Source organism: Prunus avium, chromosome 6 (assembly GCF_965620075.1).
Source record: "Prunus avium chromosome 6, drPruAviu1.hap1.1, whole genome shotgun sequence".
Lineage (NCBI taxonomy): Eukaryota > Viridiplantae > Streptophyta > Magnoliopsida > Rosales > Rosaceae > Prunus > Prunus avium.
The window spans coordinates 9,565,427-9,586,677 of record NC_142289.1 but is presented as its reverse complement, the minus strand read 5'-3'; the positions used below and the strand labels follow the sequence as shown (position 1 = coordinate 9,586,677).

At 39.1% G+C, this 21,251-nt stretch overlaps 2 protein-coding genes and 1 pseudogene across 3 annotated transcripts; 2 read left to right on the top strand and 1 right to left on the bottom strand.

Moving 5' to 3' along the window:
- Positions 1–3,134: 3,134 nt before the first annotated feature.
- On the bottom strand, positions 3,135–7,190 carry PUB49 (plant U-box 49). Its single transcript, XM_088255352.1, has 11 exons — positions 6,856–7,190; positions 6,672–6,734; positions 6,452–6,555; positions 5,856–5,947; positions 5,668–5,757; positions 5,487–5,562; positions 5,010–5,377; positions 4,592–4,848; positions 4,208–4,496; positions 3,686–3,793; positions 3,135–3,598 (listed from the first exon to the last, which is right to left on the bottom strand). The coding sequence occupies exons 1-11, from the start codon at positions 6,981–6,983 to the stop codon at positions 3,389–3,391; spliced, it is 1,785 nt and encodes a 594-aa protein (XP_088111478.1). The 5' UTR covers positions 6,984–7,190; the 3' UTR covers positions 3,135–3,388.
- Positions 7,191–10,133: 2,943 nt separating this feature from the next.
- LOC110759124 (uncharacterized) lies at positions 10,134–11,705 on the top strand. 2 transcript variants are annotated; one of them, XM_088254225.1, is made up of 4 exons: positions 10,134–10,389; positions 10,581–10,737; positions 11,172–11,239; positions 11,350–11,612. In XM_088254225.1, the coding sequence occupies exons 1-4, from the start codon at positions 10,192–10,194 to the stop codon at positions 11,374–11,376; spliced, it is 450 nt and encodes a 149-aa protein (XP_088110351.1). In that variant the 5' UTR covers positions 10,134–10,191; the 3' UTR covers positions 11,377–11,612. The 2 variants fall into 2 exon arrangements, with proteins under 2 accessions (XP_088110351.1, XP_021816845.2); XM_021961153.2 differs by having other exon boundaries at positions 10,137–10,389; positions 11,345–11,705.
- Positions 11,706–18,332: 6,627 nt separating this feature from the next.
- LOC110746957 (cytochrome b561 and DOMON domain-containing protein At5g47530 pseudogene) lies at positions 18,333–19,498 on the top strand (annotated as a pseudogene).
- The last annotated feature ends 1,753 nt before the right edge of the window (positions 19,499–21,251 follow it).

The window sequence follows — 21,251 nt, the reverse complement described above, 5'->3', positions numbered from 1 at the left end:
AGGTGGATGATGAAGGTAATTGGGGAATCTTAAGTGGGTAACATTTGCTTTGCTTTTCTTTTGGTGTAATCGATGAGGAATATGTAGTGGGGTTGGTTTCTTTTATAGCTTAGCTTATTCTTCTTTATGGGTCTTTTTTTTTTCTTTCTTTTTTTAACATGTATGGATGGACCAATCCAAGACTGAGTGAAATTATACTTATAAGTTTTTGGGTTGAACACAGAATGTGGAATGGACTGAGCTATAGTGTTTAGAAATAGAATTCCAATCTGACAAAAAGATGAAAGAAGTCTGAAAAAAAGTTAACAGGGTCTAGATCACCAAATGGCTAGTGGATTAGCTTTTCATACTCTCTCTCTCTCTCTCTCTCTCTCTCTCTCTCTCTCTGGATTGGAATAGTTTTAGTGGGAGCAGGCGTGCCATTTGGGTTTTGGGGGGAGAGAGATGGAGACATAAGTAAAGCTGCCGGCGTGCATCATCATCATCATCAAAGCCACCATCACAAACCTTCAAAAAAAAAATAATTAACCCACTCACATTCACATTTCCTTGCCCCCCAAGTTCCAAAAAGCCTTTCCCCCTTCAAACCCCGCCAAAACTCCCACCACTTTTTCCTTTCTTAGCTGTTACATTATCAGCCCCATACACCAATGTCTCATATCTTAATCTAGGTAATAACACCAAAATGTACCCTTCACCAAAATCCAGGGGGCATGCCTTGCCTTCCACTTCTTTTCCCCACTTTTCCTTTCTTTTTTTTTAGCCACTCATGATGAGATGTACATTTGATTGTTTATAAGCACACATGCTCTCTAATCTCACCCACCCCATAACACCACCAGGCTAGCTATAGCCTTGCTAGGCCTTTGATTTCTCTAGATTACCCAACCATCATTGTTCATAGATTTACTCATTGTATAGTTTGGTACAGTTCCAAAATCTCAAGAACAAAACCCGCTAGGCCAATCTGGTTCTTTATATACATACATCTATATATATATATATATATATATATGATACCCAAGTCCCCAAGTCAAGTCCCATCTTGATTTTTCCATTGTCCTAACCTTGTTGTCTTCAAGCTCAAACATAATTCCTTCTAGAGAGAAAATCTTTGTCTCCTCTTGGCAGAATAGGCTAGCTAGTTCCTCAAGTAATATTTATTAAAGATTAAGAAAATTATATAGTTCTTGTTCTTATGTCAATTGTCAAGGTGAGTTATAATTTTCATATGTGGATTCTTCTTGTTCCTGGTTTTCTTTCATGAATCATTAGGAAAACTCCATGCTTGGACTCTGTCCCTTGTTGAGATTGAGAAGTGGGTTTAAGGAAGTTTTCTTGGGAGCCATCATCATTTTTTAACATATAGCAAATAGTGGATTTTTCCATCTTGGCATCTTCCCCTTCGAGTGTGGCCAACAGTGGAGAATTTGCCTTGGGAAAGCCACTCAATTCCCAAGAATTAACAGAAGATAATATTCCCTCTGAAGAATTCCAACCCCACTTGGCAAACATATGGTAAAAAAAAATTTAAAATAATAATAATAATAAACAATGAACATGATTTAATATAGAATTTTCCATAAATAATTATTTATTTGCTTGGCCCATTACGGTATATTTCTCATAATATAAATTAGTAAGGAGAGAAGGGAAGAAGACAAACTTTGAATTTGAAGGCTAAAATTAAGGGATGTTCTGTTTTGTGATACCTCATTGTTTGGTTTTAATTAGTATTATTTGTTATTATTACATGACTAATATAGATGAAATGTCACTGCCACAATAATAATTCAAAATTAGTTTCGGATTAGGATGGCGATGTGGCAACTTGTTATGTTCTTAGTCATGAGTTTAGAAAACCATTATCTTTTCTAGTAATTTAAAAAAAAGACTTGAACGTAGATTATGTTTGTCATGACTCACGAGTTTATGGAAATTAAAAATAATTATAGCTCGTCGTCCGTCTCCGTCCATGGACCACAGTTTAATTATCGTGGTAATTAAGGTGACGATTTACAATTAAGTGGCATGAGACAACTAGTTACCAAGTTGTTGTCATGACCATGTCTCGGTCTTTTTCCTAGTCATTCTTCGGAACTAAATATTTTAAGAGACTATTATTCTTTTTCTTCTCTTTGTTGATGATGTTGAGTGACCCTACTTGTCGGGTACGTAATTGTTATCAAAATTGAGTTTGATTATTATTATGAAGTCATGTGGGTAGTAATTTAACTACATGATTAGTCTCTTGTCACGTTCACGGCAAATGATTTTTTTGTTTGTTTTAAAGACATTTATTTATTTTATTAGAAGAAATGTAAAACTTAATGAAAACAACACCCAAAATAAACAAAGAAAAGAAATGAATGTTGTGACCGAAAAGAAAAAAAATTACTTGCGTGTCGAGTTCAAATTAATTACACGTACTCTATGTTATCCAATATAACTAATTTTGTATCGAATTATTTAGAATTTTGAGTCTCTTAACTTGTTATTTATGCATTAACAAACACAATTTGTAAATGCAGTAGATGCATTAGATGCTTGAAATACGATATCAAATTGCAGAAATGCTTTGATGAATTCAAGTGCTTTTCATTCTCTCTCTCTCTCTCTCTTTCAAGTTCTAATATATATCTTGAGCTCTGCAACTTTTATCATCAATTTATGGATTCGTAATTCTGAAAAGGAGATATTGTTTGAGCTCCATGTAGTGATTCAGAGATATGTTCCCTGCTTCTGCCCGCTGTCATCAGTAGAGAAGCAGCATGCATGTACTTAATTATTAGACCACCCTTCTCAACAATATTTTAATATCCTAAAATCAATTAGTTCTTCTAGCTAGTTTTTTTATTTTCATTTTGGTAATATTAGTTGCAGGTAATTTGTTGTAGCATAGCTAATGAGTGGTTTTTCGAGAATGGAGAATTTGAACTTGAGAAATCTTTTTAAGATTCAAATTTGGGTGTAAGGGAGTGGACACACTAGCCAATGTCATTTCACCCAAGTGAACGAGAAACACTTGCCTGGACGGGTGTAGTCTCTCTCTCTCTCTCTCTCTCTCTCTGTGCGGATGTAGATAATGCTCCAATTGAACACCTAACGGAGAGAGGAAGGGAGAGAGTTAAAAATCCTTAGACAAAATCTTAGATTGATAAATATTTCAATTTTGATGGATGTGTTCATGATTTAAACAATGTCAATCCTGTAATTCAAAACTTCTGTTGTTGCTTTGAAGTACAATCATAAACAGTTTTTATCCCTCCGCACGCTCCACATCTGCTCTTATTATACCTCAAAAGAACAGATTACAATGCTCTTCCTACTCGCTCATCCAAAACATTATCTACATTTGGTACAATACAACATTTGGGACATTTACCAATTACCATGCAGAAAAATTATTGTAGTTTGTTGTGGAAACTCCCAATTTCCTTTTCTTTGTTGAAGCAAGCTCCGTCGAACCAGCATTAACTGCAGCAGATTCAGGTAGAGCACTCCTTGCTTTCAAGTACTTCCCAACACCACCACCACCGGCAGATCCAGATTCTACTGTTCCTGTGGTCGGATTGCTATACCAAGACCCAATCTTGTCCTGAGTAACAACAAATGAGTTGCGTTATTATTGTAAAAGAGGGAGTAAGATACGCACCAGGACCAATTTAAGGATCTAATAACAAACCTTATCTTCATCCTCAGCTTTCTCCTCAGCTTTGGCCTCTTCTTCCTCTTCATCAGGCTCTGTGTAAGGATTAACAAAAATTGTGACGCCTGTTATCTTAATTTCCTCCTGCACAAGACACAGCAGAAAAATGGAAGTGAGGCCTGTGAATGCAAGAGCTTTAACATAGTTGAAACAATATTCAGCAAGTTGTATGTTGACCAACATGATTGAATGATTGAAACCCAAGGAACTCTTTCAGCTACTACCGATAATAAGATGAAAATATATAGATATTTACACAGCCGTGTGCATAAACCCATGCACGTTCAACGACAGATACACACACAAAGTAGGCAATGATGGAACTAGATTTGGACCATATATGTTATAAAATGGTATTGAGAACCTACAATCTTTTGTTGTGGCTTTCCATACCGTCTATGCCAGTATAATTAAGACCAAGAGTGACAATTTAAGAGAGTCAATTTTAAACACGTATAGGTATCTAGTGTTGAACACGAAATTAAATAATAAACTTACCAAAGGTTGGTCATTGTCATCAACAGGAACCTTTTCCATTGTTGCCAGTGTTGTCAAGCCACCAACGACTCCACCAAAAACCGTGTGCTTAAAGTTCAAATGATTTGCAGACTTGTAAAGGATGAAAAACTGGGAGCCATTAGTGTGGGGCCCACTGTTAGCCATACTGACAACACCCCTTCCAGAGTGAACTAACTTGGAGTTCAATTCATCATTAAAAGGCTTTCCCCATATAGATTCTCCTCCTTTTCCGGTACCAGTAGGATCACCACCTTGAATCATAAAATTCCTAAATAATAAAAGAGAATAATAGATGTTTAACTGTGGTCATATTGATCAACAAAGGACAAAATATAGAACTTAAACTAGAACACTCCACCATACCTAATGCTTCTGTGAAAAGCTACTCCATTATAATAGCCACGTTCACAAAGAGTTATGAAGTTCTCGCAAGCCCTGGGGGTTATATCACAGTGTAGCTCAATGTTCAAATCACCATGTGTTGTATGTAGCTGTACATATCCTTTCTTTTTCGGATTCTTCTCAACTTTGACATATTCAAATTCATTTTCAGTAACAGGATCAAAGGCGGTAGAAGTAAAGGATCTCGAAGCAGCACCGGTAGTGAATTTGCTCTTTACCTGGAATTAATACTCGTGTTATAACAGACATATAGCAAAGATAATTGATGCTGGAAGAAGAGTATTCTATTAAAAGTAGAACTGAATTCATTTTCATAATCGTACTGGAACTCCTACCATTTAGAATTGGGTAGAAGATATTATAAATAAAATTCACTGACCATCTTTGCATTCACTGGTGCCCTCTCACCAGCCTTGTGCATTGCTATTCGAGCTGCAGTTTTATCACTTGATGTGGCTTTTGCGGCAGCAGCACTTCTTCCATGCACTGAAGCAGAAGCAGCATCTACAATACTGTACGCCTGAGGAGCCTCCCCATTCGAATTTGACTTAGGATCCTCTTTAATACGTGATCTTGCAGCTAAAATGGCTTCAAGTGCAGCAGCCCGTTCATTTTGTGCCTTGCTGCCACCTCCTCCATGCAGAGCAGTTTGCCTTCCTTTTTCAGTTCCAAGCTCTTTGAGCATCTGCTTGATATCTCCAGTTACATTTATGTTATAGGTTGGGTCGGAACTCATTCTCTTGAATTCTGAAGAAGAGAAGTAAAGAAACAAAAAATAAGATAACACAATAAAAATTAATTACAAGAAAAAGAATACCTCAGTTGACCCACAATGGTAATGAAGCCTCTAGCTCACCTTCATCATCAATTTTCAAACTATTTTTAACATGATCGAATTCCACAAGAACCTTGCTATCAAGTGCATTGGGATTCTGCAAAGACCATCCATAAAAATCTGTGAGATATTGAAGCATAAAACAAAAACTTACAAGAATTTAGTACAACAAAACAGGATTTATCTGAAACGTATCATGTACCTGAATGGTTATCAGATCTTGCCTAGAAAATGGTTCATCTGTGAGGAGCTCCTTCCAGTTCTTGGTCTTGATGTTTAGTTCTTTAACTGCCTACAAAGCAAAAGCAAAATGATTAAAGTCTACAAAACAGCTATATGTATGACATACACAGAGAGAAAAATACATTAAGCAAGACCAACATAACAAACCTCATAGCAGAAGACATTTCCTGTTGTCTTCACAGCAACTATGTGTGTAAATTCAGTGAAAACTTTGTTTAAAACAGGGCACTGAAACTCTCCTGCACAAAAAGTGAGAAAAGGTTTACAATCATCTAAGACAAGATACCAAAACAAAGATTGAACTGCCAAAACAGGATTATAACACTGGTGAAGCGGACAAAAAAACCATCTAGCCAACATAGTCACATGTCTGTACAGAGAAAAACATATTTGGAAAATTATGCTGATCTCCAACTCACAGGTCTGAGATATGCGAAGAAATTTCCAGCACGACTTGATTCAAATTATGTACTTTAACAGACTTGGCCCCTCTTGAATGTCGCACCTAAAAAATTTTAAGCTTGGGCTTGTTTCTTTTACAAGAAAAGCTCTCAACATAAGATTGAAAAAATGAACCTCAATCCACTATGATAGTTCCAGTTTAGATTGAATTCCAACGTCACCTAAGCTAAAGGCGGTCTTATCCCATATTTTCTTGCATCATGCATGAACCACTATCAACTCTATCATTGAGTGCATACTTCGTAAATATGTACTGAAAAGTAGAGTTAAAAAGCACAAACCATCAGCATTCTTGTGGAACGTTAGTGGTATGAGCTCCTCCTGCTTCAATGGAGTTCCAGTGACGGGATGCTTTCCATACTTTCGGATATAGGGAATTATATTCCTGCACCCATTTCCCAAAATCCAAAAACGACATACATGTCACATTTAACCTCCAAAAATAAATAGCGCTAATGAAGTTTGAAACAATCACAGGAAAAAAGAATCAGATGAACTCACAGTACATCGAAAACGCTGCCGTCTGCCGTGCACACTGGGTCTTCAAAAGGCGTAAACGTAAGCCTGCATAAACAGTTGAACAAAAGCACCAACTTCAAAGAGGGCAATGAAAAAAAAAAAGAATTTACATATACAAATATACGAATTTATGAGAGAGAGAGAGAGAGAGAGAGAGAGAGAGTACGCGCAGCAATAGAACGGGAGGCGTTTGAAAGGAGTGGAGGTAGACTTGGCTTTGGCGCCACCCCATTCGGTGGCCCACTCCGTGTTGGTGATGAACATTCGATCTTTGCTGTGCTGTTTCTTCCCCATTCTGTACTATCTGTACGGAAAATGACCTTACTAGGTTCAGATTTCTACTTAGGGTTCTCCTGATTTTCCCAATTGAATCTCTCTGTTATCTCTGGGTAATCACAACCAATCAGAATCTGAACTCCCCTAGGGTTTCTGTTTTGAAGCTGCAACTGAGGCGGTGTAGCGGAGCCTACGCCTATTTCCCAGATTGTGAAGAAAATCGTTTTGCCGTTGATGATTCGCGGTTACGATAAAAACTACGTCGTTTGGTGTTGGCCTTTTTGGTCGAATGTCGTTTCTTTTAAAAGATCAGTATTTTGGGTAAAAATAAGCATGTCGTATAATTAAGGGCAAAACAATAGTCGTAGTCCCTGTGGTTTCCAACTTTTACCACTAAGGTCCCTGTGGTTTCAATTTCGTCACTTTTGCCACTGTGGTTTAAGAATCCAAGCAATTCGAGGACACTTCTCAATTTCCGTCAGATTCCTTTTAGTTCTGTTAGGGCATCAGCTATTGCCGTTAGTTATTAAATAAGTGGAGGGGCATTAAGGTAAAATCCCCTGTAATTACAAAAACAGTAAAATATTAATAATATTAATAATAACAAAAATAATAAAAAATAAAAAATGAAGAGCCTTGCATTGCTCTATAGTAAGTTGCAGAGTGAGTGACTGCGTCTTCTCTGAGAAGCCAGCACCCAAAAATATTCAGAGAAAAAGAAAAGCTTTGAGAGAGCTCAGATTGTAGTAGAATACAATACAAGATTCAATAATTGCCTACTTCTCCAAGCCAAAGCCATCATTTTTGCTATTTGGATGCTGAACCTCATACTGGTCATCATCACCACACCAACTCCATACTTTTTCCATTAAAGCTTTCACGCCATTTCCCATGAGAAATTTGTAGCTTCCTCTCACGGAAAAGTGTTTTCTCCAACCTCTTCTTCCCTAAAAGCTCAACCTTTCTCTCTGCTATAAAACCCACAACACAAAGCCCTCTTCTTTCACACCAAAGCCTTTTCTCAACCAATCATCCTCTCTCTCTCTCACTCCTTCTCAGCCAGAAAACCACAGAACCTAGAAAAACGAATTAAACCAGAAAACCCAGAAAAAAGAATTAATCAAACCCAGAAAAACAAAATAATTAAAGAAATAAATTAACGAAACCCAGAAAAGAAAAAAAAATCCAGCTTTGGTTTGATTTCGAGGAGTTGAAGAAGAATGGCTAATGGGGTTTGAAAAAGGAATGCACAGCTTTGATCTCTTTCTCCATTTCTCCCCAATCCAACTTTGACCCCACTCTCCCTTTCTCCCTTCCTTAACCCACCCTCCACCCTCTGTCCTAGGCCTGGAAAAAAAGCCCGGGCCCGATGGGCTGGCCCGAACCCGGCCCTATTTTTTAATGCATGGGCTTACCCGGCCCGAAGTAATGGGCGGGCTTGGCCCGGCCCGAAGTCTAATGAGTAGGGCTTGGGCTTCATTTTTAAGCCCTTTAAAAGCCCGGCCCGGCCCGATTATAATTATTTTATTTAATTAATATAGTTATATTATATATAATATTAATAGTTTGAAAAGGCCCGTTACTTTGTCTCATATCTCCCCAACACCTTCATTTTTTAAGAGCATGCTTTGTCTCATATCTCATCTCTCCTCCCAACACCTTCATTTTTTATTTTTTTCCCTTCTTCTTCCTTCCGTTACTTTCCATCTCTCCCTCTCTCTTTTATTTCTTTTTTCCTTATTCTTCTCTCCCTCTCTCTTTCTATTTTTCCTCCTTCTTCCTCTGTTAGTCTCTGCAATTTTTTTTCTCTTCTCCCTCTTTTGCGTCATCTTCCATATCTTTCTCTTTTTTCTATTTTTTTCCATCGCTCTCTTCTCTTCCTTCGTCTCCTTCTTCCCGCTCTTGAAAGGAAGAAAGATAAAGTGGAGGAGGCTGGGAAGGAAGAAAAAGAAAGAGTAAGTGGGGGTGGGTGTCTATTTCTGTCCCACATCGACTTCACACATCAACACAATTATTTTTTCCTTTATAAATAGCTTGGCAGGGTCAGTCATTTGTATATGGGCCTTCCATTTGAAGTTCTTGCTAGATTGCCGAAATCCTCATTTGGATTATTGGATTTTAGCATAAATCTTAGTTGAGATTTTTGATAAATGCCTTGGCATTTATAGTCTCTAAATATTATATTGATTTGAAGATTTATTATTGTTTTCGGATTGGAATTGTGTCTTAATAATGTTATATATATATATATATATATAAGGGCCATATAGGCCCGTCTTGAAAGCCCGAAATAGTTTGGCCCGTGGGCAGGGCCTGGGCTTTGCATATTTCATAGTGAGCTGGCCCGGCCCGGCCCGATAGTTGTCTAGGGCCAAAAAAGTCCGTTAAAGATAGGGCTTGGGCTCACACTTCTTAGGGCCGGGCTGGCCCGGCCCGGCCCATTTTCCAGGCCTACTCTGTCCCGTCAGCCTCCAGCCATTGCCTCCCAAACAATCGCGCCTCACCTCAAGATCTCCTCGGCTCAACCCCAGAAAACAAATGCTGGATCGCTCCTCACCTCTGTGCGACTTCTCGGAGGCGAAATCGTGAATTAAGAGCTGTGAATGTCGTCGACCACCAGAACATCCGACGGGTCGAACTCCGCGGGTCCCACACCCCCACCCACCCTGACGCACCTCTCGTCTCTCTCTTTCCCACCCCCGACGCACCTCCATCCCCAATCAACCCCAATCTGCCCCCATATTTGGAAACCCAGATTTGGAACCGAACTTAAAAAGTCAATTACAACTGGATTTTAACTTGAAATCCAAATTTAAAACAAAAACAAAAGAAATTGATTAACTCCGGTAAATTGAAGTGTTTTGGTGAGAGTTTGGGAGAGAGATTGGCTGGGTTGGTGGGGTGTGGGAGGGGGCACTCGTTGCTGGACGAAGAGTTTCGATTTGACCGTAATGCCCCTCCATGTGAGGGGGACGTGCTGATGCCCTAACAGAACTAACATAAATCTGACGGAAATTGAGAAGTGTCCTTGAATTGCTTGGATTCTTAAACCACAGTGGCAAAAGCGACGAAATTGAAACCACAGGGACCTTAGTGGTAAAAGTTGGAAACCACAAGGACTACAAGTGTCGTTTTGCCTATAATTAAGCCCATATTTTGACAGCCCAAAGGGTCTAGGCTTATAAGCTCAAGACCAACCTGAAACCCAGAATTTGTATCAGTAGAAATGGGCGAGTTTAGCAGCAGCAGCAGTAGCGAGGAAGATGGAGATTCGGAGTGGAAGGCAGCCATCAACTCGGCGGCTGCGGGTGCCTCCTCTGTTATGTCTTCGTTTATGAATGGTTTTTCCGCTAATGAAAATGGCGGCGGCGGAGATTACGACCAGAGTAAAACCCAGCAGCTGCCCAAGCACTACCAAATCAAGGTCAGCCTGCCCAATCAGTCCCCAAATTATCTGTACTTTGTTTTTCATCTCTTTCAATTTAATGGGTTTGTAGTTTCTTTGTGAAATAAACATTTTGTGGGATAATAATTTGAAGTATATATATGTGCATGTGTACATGTGCCTCTTTGTGGCCAATTTGTGCAAAACTAAAGTAGCAAGCTTGATGGCAGGCACAAAAACTTTTGGATGAAATCATAGGAAAGAGTTTGGAGATTGTGAATGATCCCCTCATTCATTTACCAGATGATGAAGCTGTGGTTGATGAAGATGAAGGTTGTATTCGCTTGTTCAAAAATGCTCCTCCTGGGATAGTGTTTGATCATGTAGGTATGTAATTCCCATCAAATGTTTTATTTGTAAACAAGGGATTGGGAGATAATCTTGATGTGTCCACCTACTGCTTTATTATTGTTGAGATAATAGCTGAGTGAAACTGCCTGAATAAGACCTGACCTTTTTTTTTCCCTCTTCTTACTGAGGACCCAAATATTTGATTTCTAGATTTGAGTAAAGAGTAATCTTGGAGCAGAAAACTGTTCTTATAAATGAAATGTAATTGGGTTTGTGATATCATCCAGTTACTGCTAATTTTTAGCCAAGTTGTGTCAGGATAGGATAATTTTTGAGTTTTAACATGCCTTTTTTTAATGTTTGAATTGGAGAGTTTGCCATTCTCTGGTGCCATCCTACTGATGTATTTCCACACTGCCTATTGCCAAACTGTTTGCATGATTAACTGAAAGTTATGTGAATGCTTTCAGATGAACAACCATTGAGAAAGAGACCAAGAATTCTTCCTGGAAGAGAAATTAATGAGAAATCAAAGAAGGTTTGCTTATTTATCCATGAATCTTAGTTTGAGTCGGTGATTTCTTGTTTACACAATGGCTCTACTCTCCTTATCCATTTATGGTATTGTCTAAATGGATCGCAGTTTAGACGGCGACTCGAATCTGTTGTTGTTAATGGGAAAGACATAATGGCTGCAGCAAGAGATAAATGCCAGAGATCATTGTCTAGGCTAGAAGCTAAAGATGAAGCAGCAAAAGCAGCAGCCAAAAGAGAAGAGGAAAGAGTTGCTCAACTGAAGAAAATAAGGGGTGAAAAATGGCTACCTTGTATTGCCAGAGAAATGCAACTAAAACGTTGAAATACCTTGCTGGTTAACTTACTTTGATTTGTCGATTCTTGTATTGTCCTTCGCTTCGCTTCTTCTTCGTGTTTGATGAAGTAGAAATCCTAGACAAACAAATGTAGACTAATTTTCACAAGCAATGTGGCATGATGTTTTGCTACCTGAGAATTCACGAGGTCCATTTCGCAAGTTGAGCTAGGCACGGTTGGATTTAGATGAGTTTTTTCTCTAAATTCTAGTAAAATAAGTCCACAAGTCATTTTTAGCTCCTGTAATTTGAATTCCAACCAATTAAAGGATGATTTACAATTTTTGGTCAACTTACTGAAGTATGGAGGGGTATTTTGGTCCAATCTTACAGCCTCTCCCCAACCATTCCCACAGCCACCCAACAGACCCGACAAAGAGAACGAATGAGTTGGGGGGTTGGTCGTGCTCGTGGCTACAGGGCAGGGAGAGTTGAGTTAGAGCACCTCCAGCGTGGGAGCCCTGCCTGGGCAAAAGGCCCCCCGCCAGCCCATTTCCCTCTCCAGCGCAGGAAATCCAGCCCGGGCAAGAGCTGGGTCCCACGAGCCCAGGCAAGCCCACAGGCAAATTCAGCCCGAGCTACTGCCTGGGCAGGATTATGCAATGCTGATGTCATAATGACGTCAGCAACCAAAAAAATTTGCAAAAAAATGGGAAAAAAATACCAAAAATTCTAGAATTTTTTTTAATAAATACCTAAGCATATTCTTTACTTCCCACACCAAAAACTCTATACAAATTTATTTATTCATATCTCATGTGAATAGTATTTGCCCTTGCCCTAGCCTCCAAGGGTGGAACCAACTAAGGCAAGGCTGCCACTATTCATGTGAATAGTGGCAGCCCTTGCCTTGCCTTAGCCTTCATGGGTGGACATGCTCTTAAGAGGAGGTTGGGTGGGTAGAGGGAGAAATTGAAAATGCTCGTACGCACATGAGGGTGTAACTGTAGGAGACCAAATTGAAATTACCCACATAATTATTCAATTATTGGGAGGTGCTAACTTGCGATTAATTTGGGCGTATGCAAGCCTAGCATGTAAATGTGGACAAGTGTCGATTTGGATCAGCTTTATATTCAAATCCTAGTATCCGACCAAAAACAAATATTCAAACTCTTTAAAATTGAGGACGAGCTCCTCCTCAAAATAAATAGAGTTTTGATACTTATAAAAATAAATAAAAAATTAAAAAGAAAAAGTTAAAGGAATTTAAAAGAAAAAATTAGTTAGAGAAATATATGACAAGTTTCAAAACTCCATTTGTTTTGAGGATGCTCATTCTCAGTTTTAAGGAACCAACTTTTTTCATATTCAAATCCAAGTAAAATTATTTAGGGAGACTTATAAATAAACCCGAAATGGGTACAGTATTTATAAAGAATGACAAAATTAAAGTGTTTGGACAATAATGCCCTTATTCATTTTTATATTGCCTAAGGAGTTTTGCTTCTTCTTCTTTTCAGCTGATGCCGTATGGAGCCAAAGGGTTTGGATTTATCTTGCTTTGGAATGCTACATCTTTTTGCTGTGATGGTCTCTTCACATGGGATGATGATGCTGATGCTTCTTCTATCATGAGGGCTTCACATGGAGTTCATGCTTCCAACATGTTATCTATATTATGTAGATCTTTTTCTCCTAAGCTATTCCAGTATGCATTGTCGTTGTCTTCTGCTGTAATTTGTTCTGCTATCTGATTATAGATTCCATCAAAAACTTTTGCTCATGTTGTGCTTATCCTAAATTCATATGTGTCATCAGGTCTCCTTGATGTAGAATCTGAATAAATCTTGATAAACTTGGATTGATGAAGGAGGGTCAGACGATCATCATTGAACAATTGTTGCTCAGCTATAATTGATCCTCTATATTCTTGGTAGGAATCCCTGTTTTTGCTGATTCTGCCAGACTAAGCAGTTCCATAAAAGAAATAATAATTCTATGTTGTGCTCTGTCTGGGTAAATGTCATCCTCAAACCATTCTGGGGGTATGCTAGTGAAATCTAATTTTACGTTTTTCCAAAGAAGAAGATAAAAACTTATGACTTCTTTTAATTTTGAGGAAAATGAATCTAAATGATCACTATCTTCAATATAAAGTTGACCTAAATAACCATGCTCTGCTAAAAATGTTGGAGTAACTATGATAGTTTTTTGTTTATGCTCTAAATGCAGTTCTCTATATTCAACCATGTTAATACTAGCTAAGTAGATAGTATAATGAGAACTGCATTTAGAGCATAAACAAAAAACTATCACAGTTACTCCAGCATTTTTAGCGGAGCATGGTTATTTAGGTCAACTTTATATTGAAGATAGTGATCATTTAGATTCATTTTCCTCAAAATTAAAAGAAGTCATAAGTTTTTATCTTCCTCTTTGGAAAAACGTAAAAGAAAGATGGACCAAATCTTTAAGAAGTATGATAATTTTTGTAGTGTATATGTAGATGATATACTAGTTCATAGTAAAAACAAAAATATACCATTATTGTAGCGGGGTCTCGGTCAAGGTTAGATTATTGTAGCGGGGTCTCAGTCAAGGTTTCTAAAGGCCAAAATAACAACCAGACACCATGCCTAGAACATGGAACTGCAAAGACGCCAACTTAAAGGGCTATGAAGCAGAACTCAGAGGTTCCCTGACAGACATCCAATTATCATTATGGCAAATACAAAACATGACCAAGTGCTCAAACAAAGTATTGATCGTCAGTTTAGCAAGATAATAACATAATTATAAAAGTGTTTCCCTATTTTGGACAAGAAGTCTGCTAAGAAAACCAAGAAAATAAAAGAGAAAAAGACTTACTTAATTTCTTTTGTTGCTGGAACTGTTATAACCAAGTATTAACAGTGATCGGAGATATTAACAATGATCGGTGGTATTAACAGTGGTCGGGGTTAGAAAGTGTATGAAGAAAATAAGAGAAAGTATATGAACAAAGGAAGTTTTATTGATTTGAAAATTGAAGGAGGAAGTACTGAGATTTTTTCTTCTCTGGTGTTATTGTACTTTCTCTCTTCGGAGTTACAAACTATATACACTATTTTCACCAACTCTACTAAGAATGGCTAAGGATGAGAGGAGAAACCTCTCTATCTGACACCATCTCTATCTCTCTCTGGAGTTTCATACATCACATGCCAACTGATGGCAAACAAACAATTCTTCTATCTTTTAAGACACAATACACTTAAAAAAATGTACAAAGAGACAAAAACACTATTTCTGATACTGTCGTTGCGCAGTAAAAACTATTGAGCAGATGCAAAGTGACAACGTCTTCATATGGTCTGGTTACTTGAAGACAAAATATTTGCATGCAGGTCTGGTTTCTTCACATGCTGCTGCGGTTTTTGGTGAAGGAAAGAGCTCTAGAATTTACATGTCTTTGATGCTAAAGATAATGGTTTTTTCGTCATTTTGATAAGTTTTTGGGTGTTTTTGAAAGCTGCTTGCTTCTTTTGAGTTTTTCACTAAATTTCTAAATTATTTATTATGGAACAAATCTATTTGGGGTTATATTTTAATTAAAACCATCGGGTTAAAACAAACCAAATTAAATTGGCAAAAAACAAAAACCAAATTAAAGTTATTATGTTGAGCTGTTTGGTTAGGCTAGGTTGGGCCTAACTTTGCATCTTTTCTAGTTAGTCCAATTGGAGAGCCTGCTAAATCCCTTTCATTGTTAGGCCCAACCTACACTTTGCAATTTTTTGTAGTTAGTCCAATTTGAGAGCATGCTAAATCCTTTTCTTTGTTTTTTTTTTTTTTTTGGTCAAAGCTTGGAAGGGGGGCGAGTGAGGTGCCATTGGGGATTGAACATTAGACTAATGATCTGCATCCTAATCCCATTTTTAAAGGGTTTCTAAATTAGGGTTTGCTAAACTCTAAACTCAAAATCGACAGTCGTTGTTTAGGGTTTAGGGTATACCAATTTAAGTGCATTAAATGCAAAATCAAAAAGTTCGAAGAATACAATTAAAAATTAAATAGAACTTCATAAGCAAAGCAAGGCAACTGAAACGTCTTTTGATCCTTCCTCTCCTACTTTCAAGTAATCTGAGTTCTTTATTTCTCTTTAGTTTGCGATTTTGATAGGGGTATTTTAAGAAATTGTCATTGACGAACACATCAAGTTTCTTTGTCACAGATATGGAGGTTTCAGCTTTTATTTTATTTTATTGTCTCACATCTCATATCTACCTTGCATGGAACTGAAGTCCATGTTCTTTTTCTCTTGCTGCAGAGTGAAGGTCTCTCCTTGTGAAAATGGTTCGGACCCGTAAAGAGAGAATAAGATTTTATTTTTTTTCGGGTTCAATTGAGAGAAGATGATAATGGCCAGACATTTTGAAAAAAGAAAAGAAAATAATTAAAAAAACTAAAGAATATTCATTCAACCACAGCAACAAATCCAAATTATTTGAGACGATGAAAATTCATGTAATTGTGTTGATCATCAGAGTCTGAAGTATGCAAAGAGCAATAAAAGGCAGCAAGGTTCGATTTAGCTGTGGAAGAATAACGATAAATGTGTTTTAAGTTATCAAAGGCGTGACGACAACTCAAATTAATGTTTAATTCCTAAATCAGTTCTGATTCTGAGTCATTTCTTTGAAAAACCCAAATTAATTATTTAAGAAACATAATAATTAAAATATTACTTTTTTTTATTTTTATCTATATATATAAAGCAAAAGGTATAGAATTGTGAAACATTCAAAATACCAGAAAATGCCCTTGGTTAATGCAAACATTAAGAATTGAAATTATTAATTAAATGAGGATAATATGGTAAATTCACACTTTTTCATATTTAAAAAAATAAAAATCAGATAATGGATCCTATTTTTATGGAACACAACTACCCATGATCTTTTTTAATTTTAAAATAAATTAAACCTCTCGCAGGCACGGAAGCGTGTGCAGAGAGGCTAGTTTTTTTATAGTTAACAGATTGAATAGAAAATGTAAAAAACATATTCAAAAGACAGCCCAGCTAGTGTGGGAAGGGGATCGATGCAAGGGGTGGAAGTGGAGAAATTATACAATGATACTGTATCACCACGTCAGCTGGTGATACTTCCACTCAAAACTTACCACGTGTCTTTTTTGAAAAGAAAATTAACTTTTTTTCACTGTTAGACTTTATCTTCCAACTTTACCCCTAATAAAATAAAATAAGAACTGTAAAAACAGGAAAAAGAAAACAAGAAGACTGTAGCAGTTTCCCCTTTCGGCAATCTACCTACCTTGCACTGCCGCCGCTTGGCTGCAGTCCCCCTCCAATAATATCAACATCAAACATACCCTTCTTTCACTAGTGGGTTGTCGTCATAGGAGATTTTGAAGATTTTTGTTTTATGTGTTAATGGGTTTGCACTGATTTTCAAAATTTCTGGGCTTTCTAAATACGTTTAACTTTTTACTAAGAATGGGAGGCACGGAAAGGCCGGGTGGGTGGTGAGGGAGGAGGGAAGACGACTGGGTGGCGAGGGAGATGTTTAGACGGCTAGGTGGCGTCAATAGCACAGGGAAGAGGGGGGAGAGGGGTTAGGATAATTAATGTTGAAGGGTAAACTTGTAAGACAAAGTCCAGGTGTAAATTCTTTTTAATTTTCTTTTCAAAAAGGACACATGGTAGATCTTGAGTGGGAGTATCACAAGCTGACGTGGTGATACTGTATCATTGTATAATTTCTCGTGGAAGTGGATGGCGATTGACGAGAAATTATAGAGTGATACGGTATCACCACGTCAGCGGATGATACTCCCACTCAAAATCTAACACATGTCAATTTTTAAAAAAATATTTATATTTTTTTCATAGTTGTACTTTGTCTTCCAACTTTACCCTAAATAAATTTTATTTATTTATAGAGAAACATGAAAAAGAAAACAAGATTGTAGCAGTGTCCCACCCAGATCCCATTGGCAATCTGCCTACCACGCACTGCCGCCCCTTAGCTGCAGTCCCCCTCCATGAATAACAACATCAAACAACACCACCCAAAAAGTGGTTGATAAAATTAATAGAAAGATGAAAAAATAACTAATTTACTTGGTTGCCCATAACATCCATCATTACCTTTCTTTCAATAGTGGGTTCTCAACTTATCATCATAGGAGATGCTTTTGAAGATTTCTGATTTGCACTTATATATATTCAAGATTTTTGGCTTTTTCTTAATGCGTTTAACTTTTTTATCGAGAATGAGAGGGAGGGAAAGAGGGGTTGGGGATGTTGGATGAGAAGGGAGAGAAAGGTTGGGGTGGGTGGCGAGGGAAAAGAGAAGACAGCTTGGTGGGGAGAGAAGCGAAGCACAGGGAGGACGGTGGGAGAGGGGTTAGGTCTAATTAATGTTGAAGGGTAAACTTGGAAGATAAAGTCCATGTGTAATTGTTTTTTAATTTTCTTTTAAAATTGATACGTATTAGATTTTGAGTGTGAGTATCACCAGCTGACGTGGTGATACCGTCTCACTCTATAATTTCTCGCAATTGACGTTGTGGACTCGTGGGTGGAATGAAGATAATGTAGAGAGTTTCTAATTTTCTTTATTCTTTTTCTTTTTTAAATAGCAATCAAAATAGGAATTGGAATCGTGAAATTTTTGTTTCTTTTCCTAACTAGGAAAGTATACCAGAGTCACTATATATATAGACGCACCAACGCACAAACACAATCAACAAAAACCCTTCCTTTTACGAAAACACACAAACACAATCAACAGAAACCCTTCCTTTCAAAAGCAATCTCTTCCGATTCTATGGCTTTTTACAAGTGTCTTTTTTTACTCTCTCTCATATTTAGCTCAGTTTCCGTCACCATGTCACAACAAGCTTGCACACCCCATGCATTCAACCAAAAAACATTCAATGCATGCCAAACTCTACGAGTTTTGAACTCGACCATCCACTGGAGTTATTACCCATCCAAAGGCACCGTCGACGTGGCCTTCTCACAAGCTGTAGTGAGCGACTCCAGATGGGTTGCATGGGCCATAAACCCTACCTCAACTGGCATGGTGGGCTCGCAAGCCATCGTTGCTTTCAGAAGAACCGACGGAACCATGAACATTTACTCGTCGCCCATTAAAAGTTATGCAACTCGTTTGGAGCAAGGAAATCTTAGCTTCCCTTTGTTTGATGTCTCCGCCATCTATGAGAACAACCAGATCGTCATCTTCGCCACCATAGGGCTTCCCAACAACGTCAGCGTCGTCAACCATGTTTGGCAGCAAGGACCTTTGTCCGGAAACATACCACAGATGCACTCGGTTTCTGGACCAAACGTTCAGTCATTTGGAACTCTGGATTTTCTTTCTGGGAAAGTGGAAACAATCAGGAGGGCCACAAGTTCTGTCTTCAAAGTGAAGATTTCTCATGGAATTATTAATACCGTCAGTTGGGGCATGCTGATGCCTGTTGGGGCTATTGTGGCGAGGCATTTCAAGGCAGCTGATCCAGCATGGTTTCATGTTCATAGGGCGTGTCAAATGCTGGGATATCTTGGTGGGGTTGCTGGGTTCGCAACAGGAGTTTGGCTCGGCCATAAATCTTCAGGGATTGAATATAAAGGGCACCGATGCATAGGCATCACTCTTATGGCTCTAGCTACCCTTCAGGTGCTTGTTGCTTTGTGCTTGAGGCCCAAGAAGACAGACAAGCGGAGGGTGTTTTGGAACTGGTTCCACTACCTGGTGGGTTACGGAACCATCGTTCTCGGCGTTGTCAACATCCTCAAGGGCTTTGATATACTGCAGCCTGGAAAAATTTGGAAAATTTCTTACCTTATCACCATCATAGTGATAGGTTGTGTTGCCGTAATATTGGAAGCCCGGAAATGGCTTTCGCTTTGGAAAAGGAAGACGGCTCAAGCTGCAGAGGAGAAAACGGATATGCCAATTGAAGTTTGAAACATTGTAATGAATAACATTTATAGTTTTGTTCTTAATTTCTTTATGCATATTTTACTATTTAAAGTACAAATGAAAATAAATTGATATATATTTTATTGTTACCAAACAACTATTTACGTGTATGTAGAAATAAGATAACCACTGAGCAACAGTTTACTTGTGTATGTAACTAAAAATTACCAAACAAAAATTAGTAATTCAAGTTTAAAATACTCTTTGTTATGCTTGTGGATTACTGGGTCACTGTGAGAACGCTTGCAAGGGAAGTCCTGAGAGCAGTCCAAGCTTGTCGGAAACATCGTGGTATGGTCCATGGATGAAACGGCGCCTTCCTCCGGCCTTCCCCCCACCACCTTTGGAGCGCCTGAACCGGGCTGGCCGGAGGAGACCCCCATCCGCACTTATCTCGAGGGAGGATCCTGTGCTGCCTGTAATACATTCTCTGACACGCGAGGTTGATAACTCGGTCACCGCGCCCATCAAGTCCTTAGTGCAATCTGACATGGGTTCTGCTGTTCCCCATAATACTGCCAGGGTAGCAACTTCTAGCCACCTTATTGCTCACAACCTGAAGTTACTGCCGCAGCGATCACTCATGTCCCCTAGCTCTGAGGAGATGAGACATCGGTTTCCACCCGCTGGCTTTCCCAGCTCCAACGTCTCCACGCGTGCTGTGACCCCTAGGGGATGGAACCCACTATGCGACCAGGCCCAAGCATCTAAACGCCAGCTGGAGTGTGATTCGGGCTCAACCTTTTCTGTTTGTGCTGCGGGCCCAATATCTCTACAGCCACGAACTCTGAAGGCTTCGCTTTTGCAGCATCCTTGCGAGAATTCTTGTGGCCCACATGATTTGACACTAAGGGGTAAGGGCCTAATGCAAACGGACGCGGATTGTCAACCCGTTACCTCACCTCCTCTCGTCTCCTATTCATTCATGCAAACTACCCTCCCACCAGTATCTACAAAACGACGTGCTGTCATTCACCCTTACGAGGAGAGCCTTAGGACTTGCAAGGCGCGCATCCTGCCTGATCATGATACTATTGACGTCGATTCTCATGGGCTGGTGGCGGTCCCTACTCGGGTCGGTGGTAACTGGAACCGTGGTAAAGGTCGAGTTAGAGGCATTAGAGGAAGGGGAAAACGTGCCATGGGTGGAAGGGTGAGGCCCTGCGATAATGAATCTGCCTCCTACGTATGGGATTTGAACCTATGTAACTTCAATGAAGTACGGGTGGAGTTCGTTGAGAAGCTCCCTGTGGGCGATCCCCAGCTTTCGGATCAAAATGTGGAGGGGCGTTCCCACCTCCAGGGTTGTGGTGGCTGGCCCATGGCAGCCACAAGTCCTCAATGAGCCACCTCTCTTGGAACTGTCAGGGCTTGGGGCGTGCTCTGACAGTCCAAAAGCTCCGGGAGCTTATCCGCTCTCATGCCCCCTCTATGGTTTTTCTTATGGAAACTAAACAGAACTGCCATAGAGTGGCTATGCTCAGAAGAAAGTTGGGTTATTTCAAAGGTTTTTGTGTTGATCCCGTGGGTCTCGCGGGGGGCTTGACTCTCTGGTGGCGACCAGAAGTTGATGTCGAAATCCTTACCTCTGATAAGAATTTGATCGATACTATTGTGATGAATAGAGACGATGGAACCCACTATCGGGTCTCTTGGATGTACGGCCCTCCGTATCGGGAGGAGAAACCTCTTTTTTGGGACAACCTAGCCAGTTTTGAACTGGTCAACACTCCCCCAT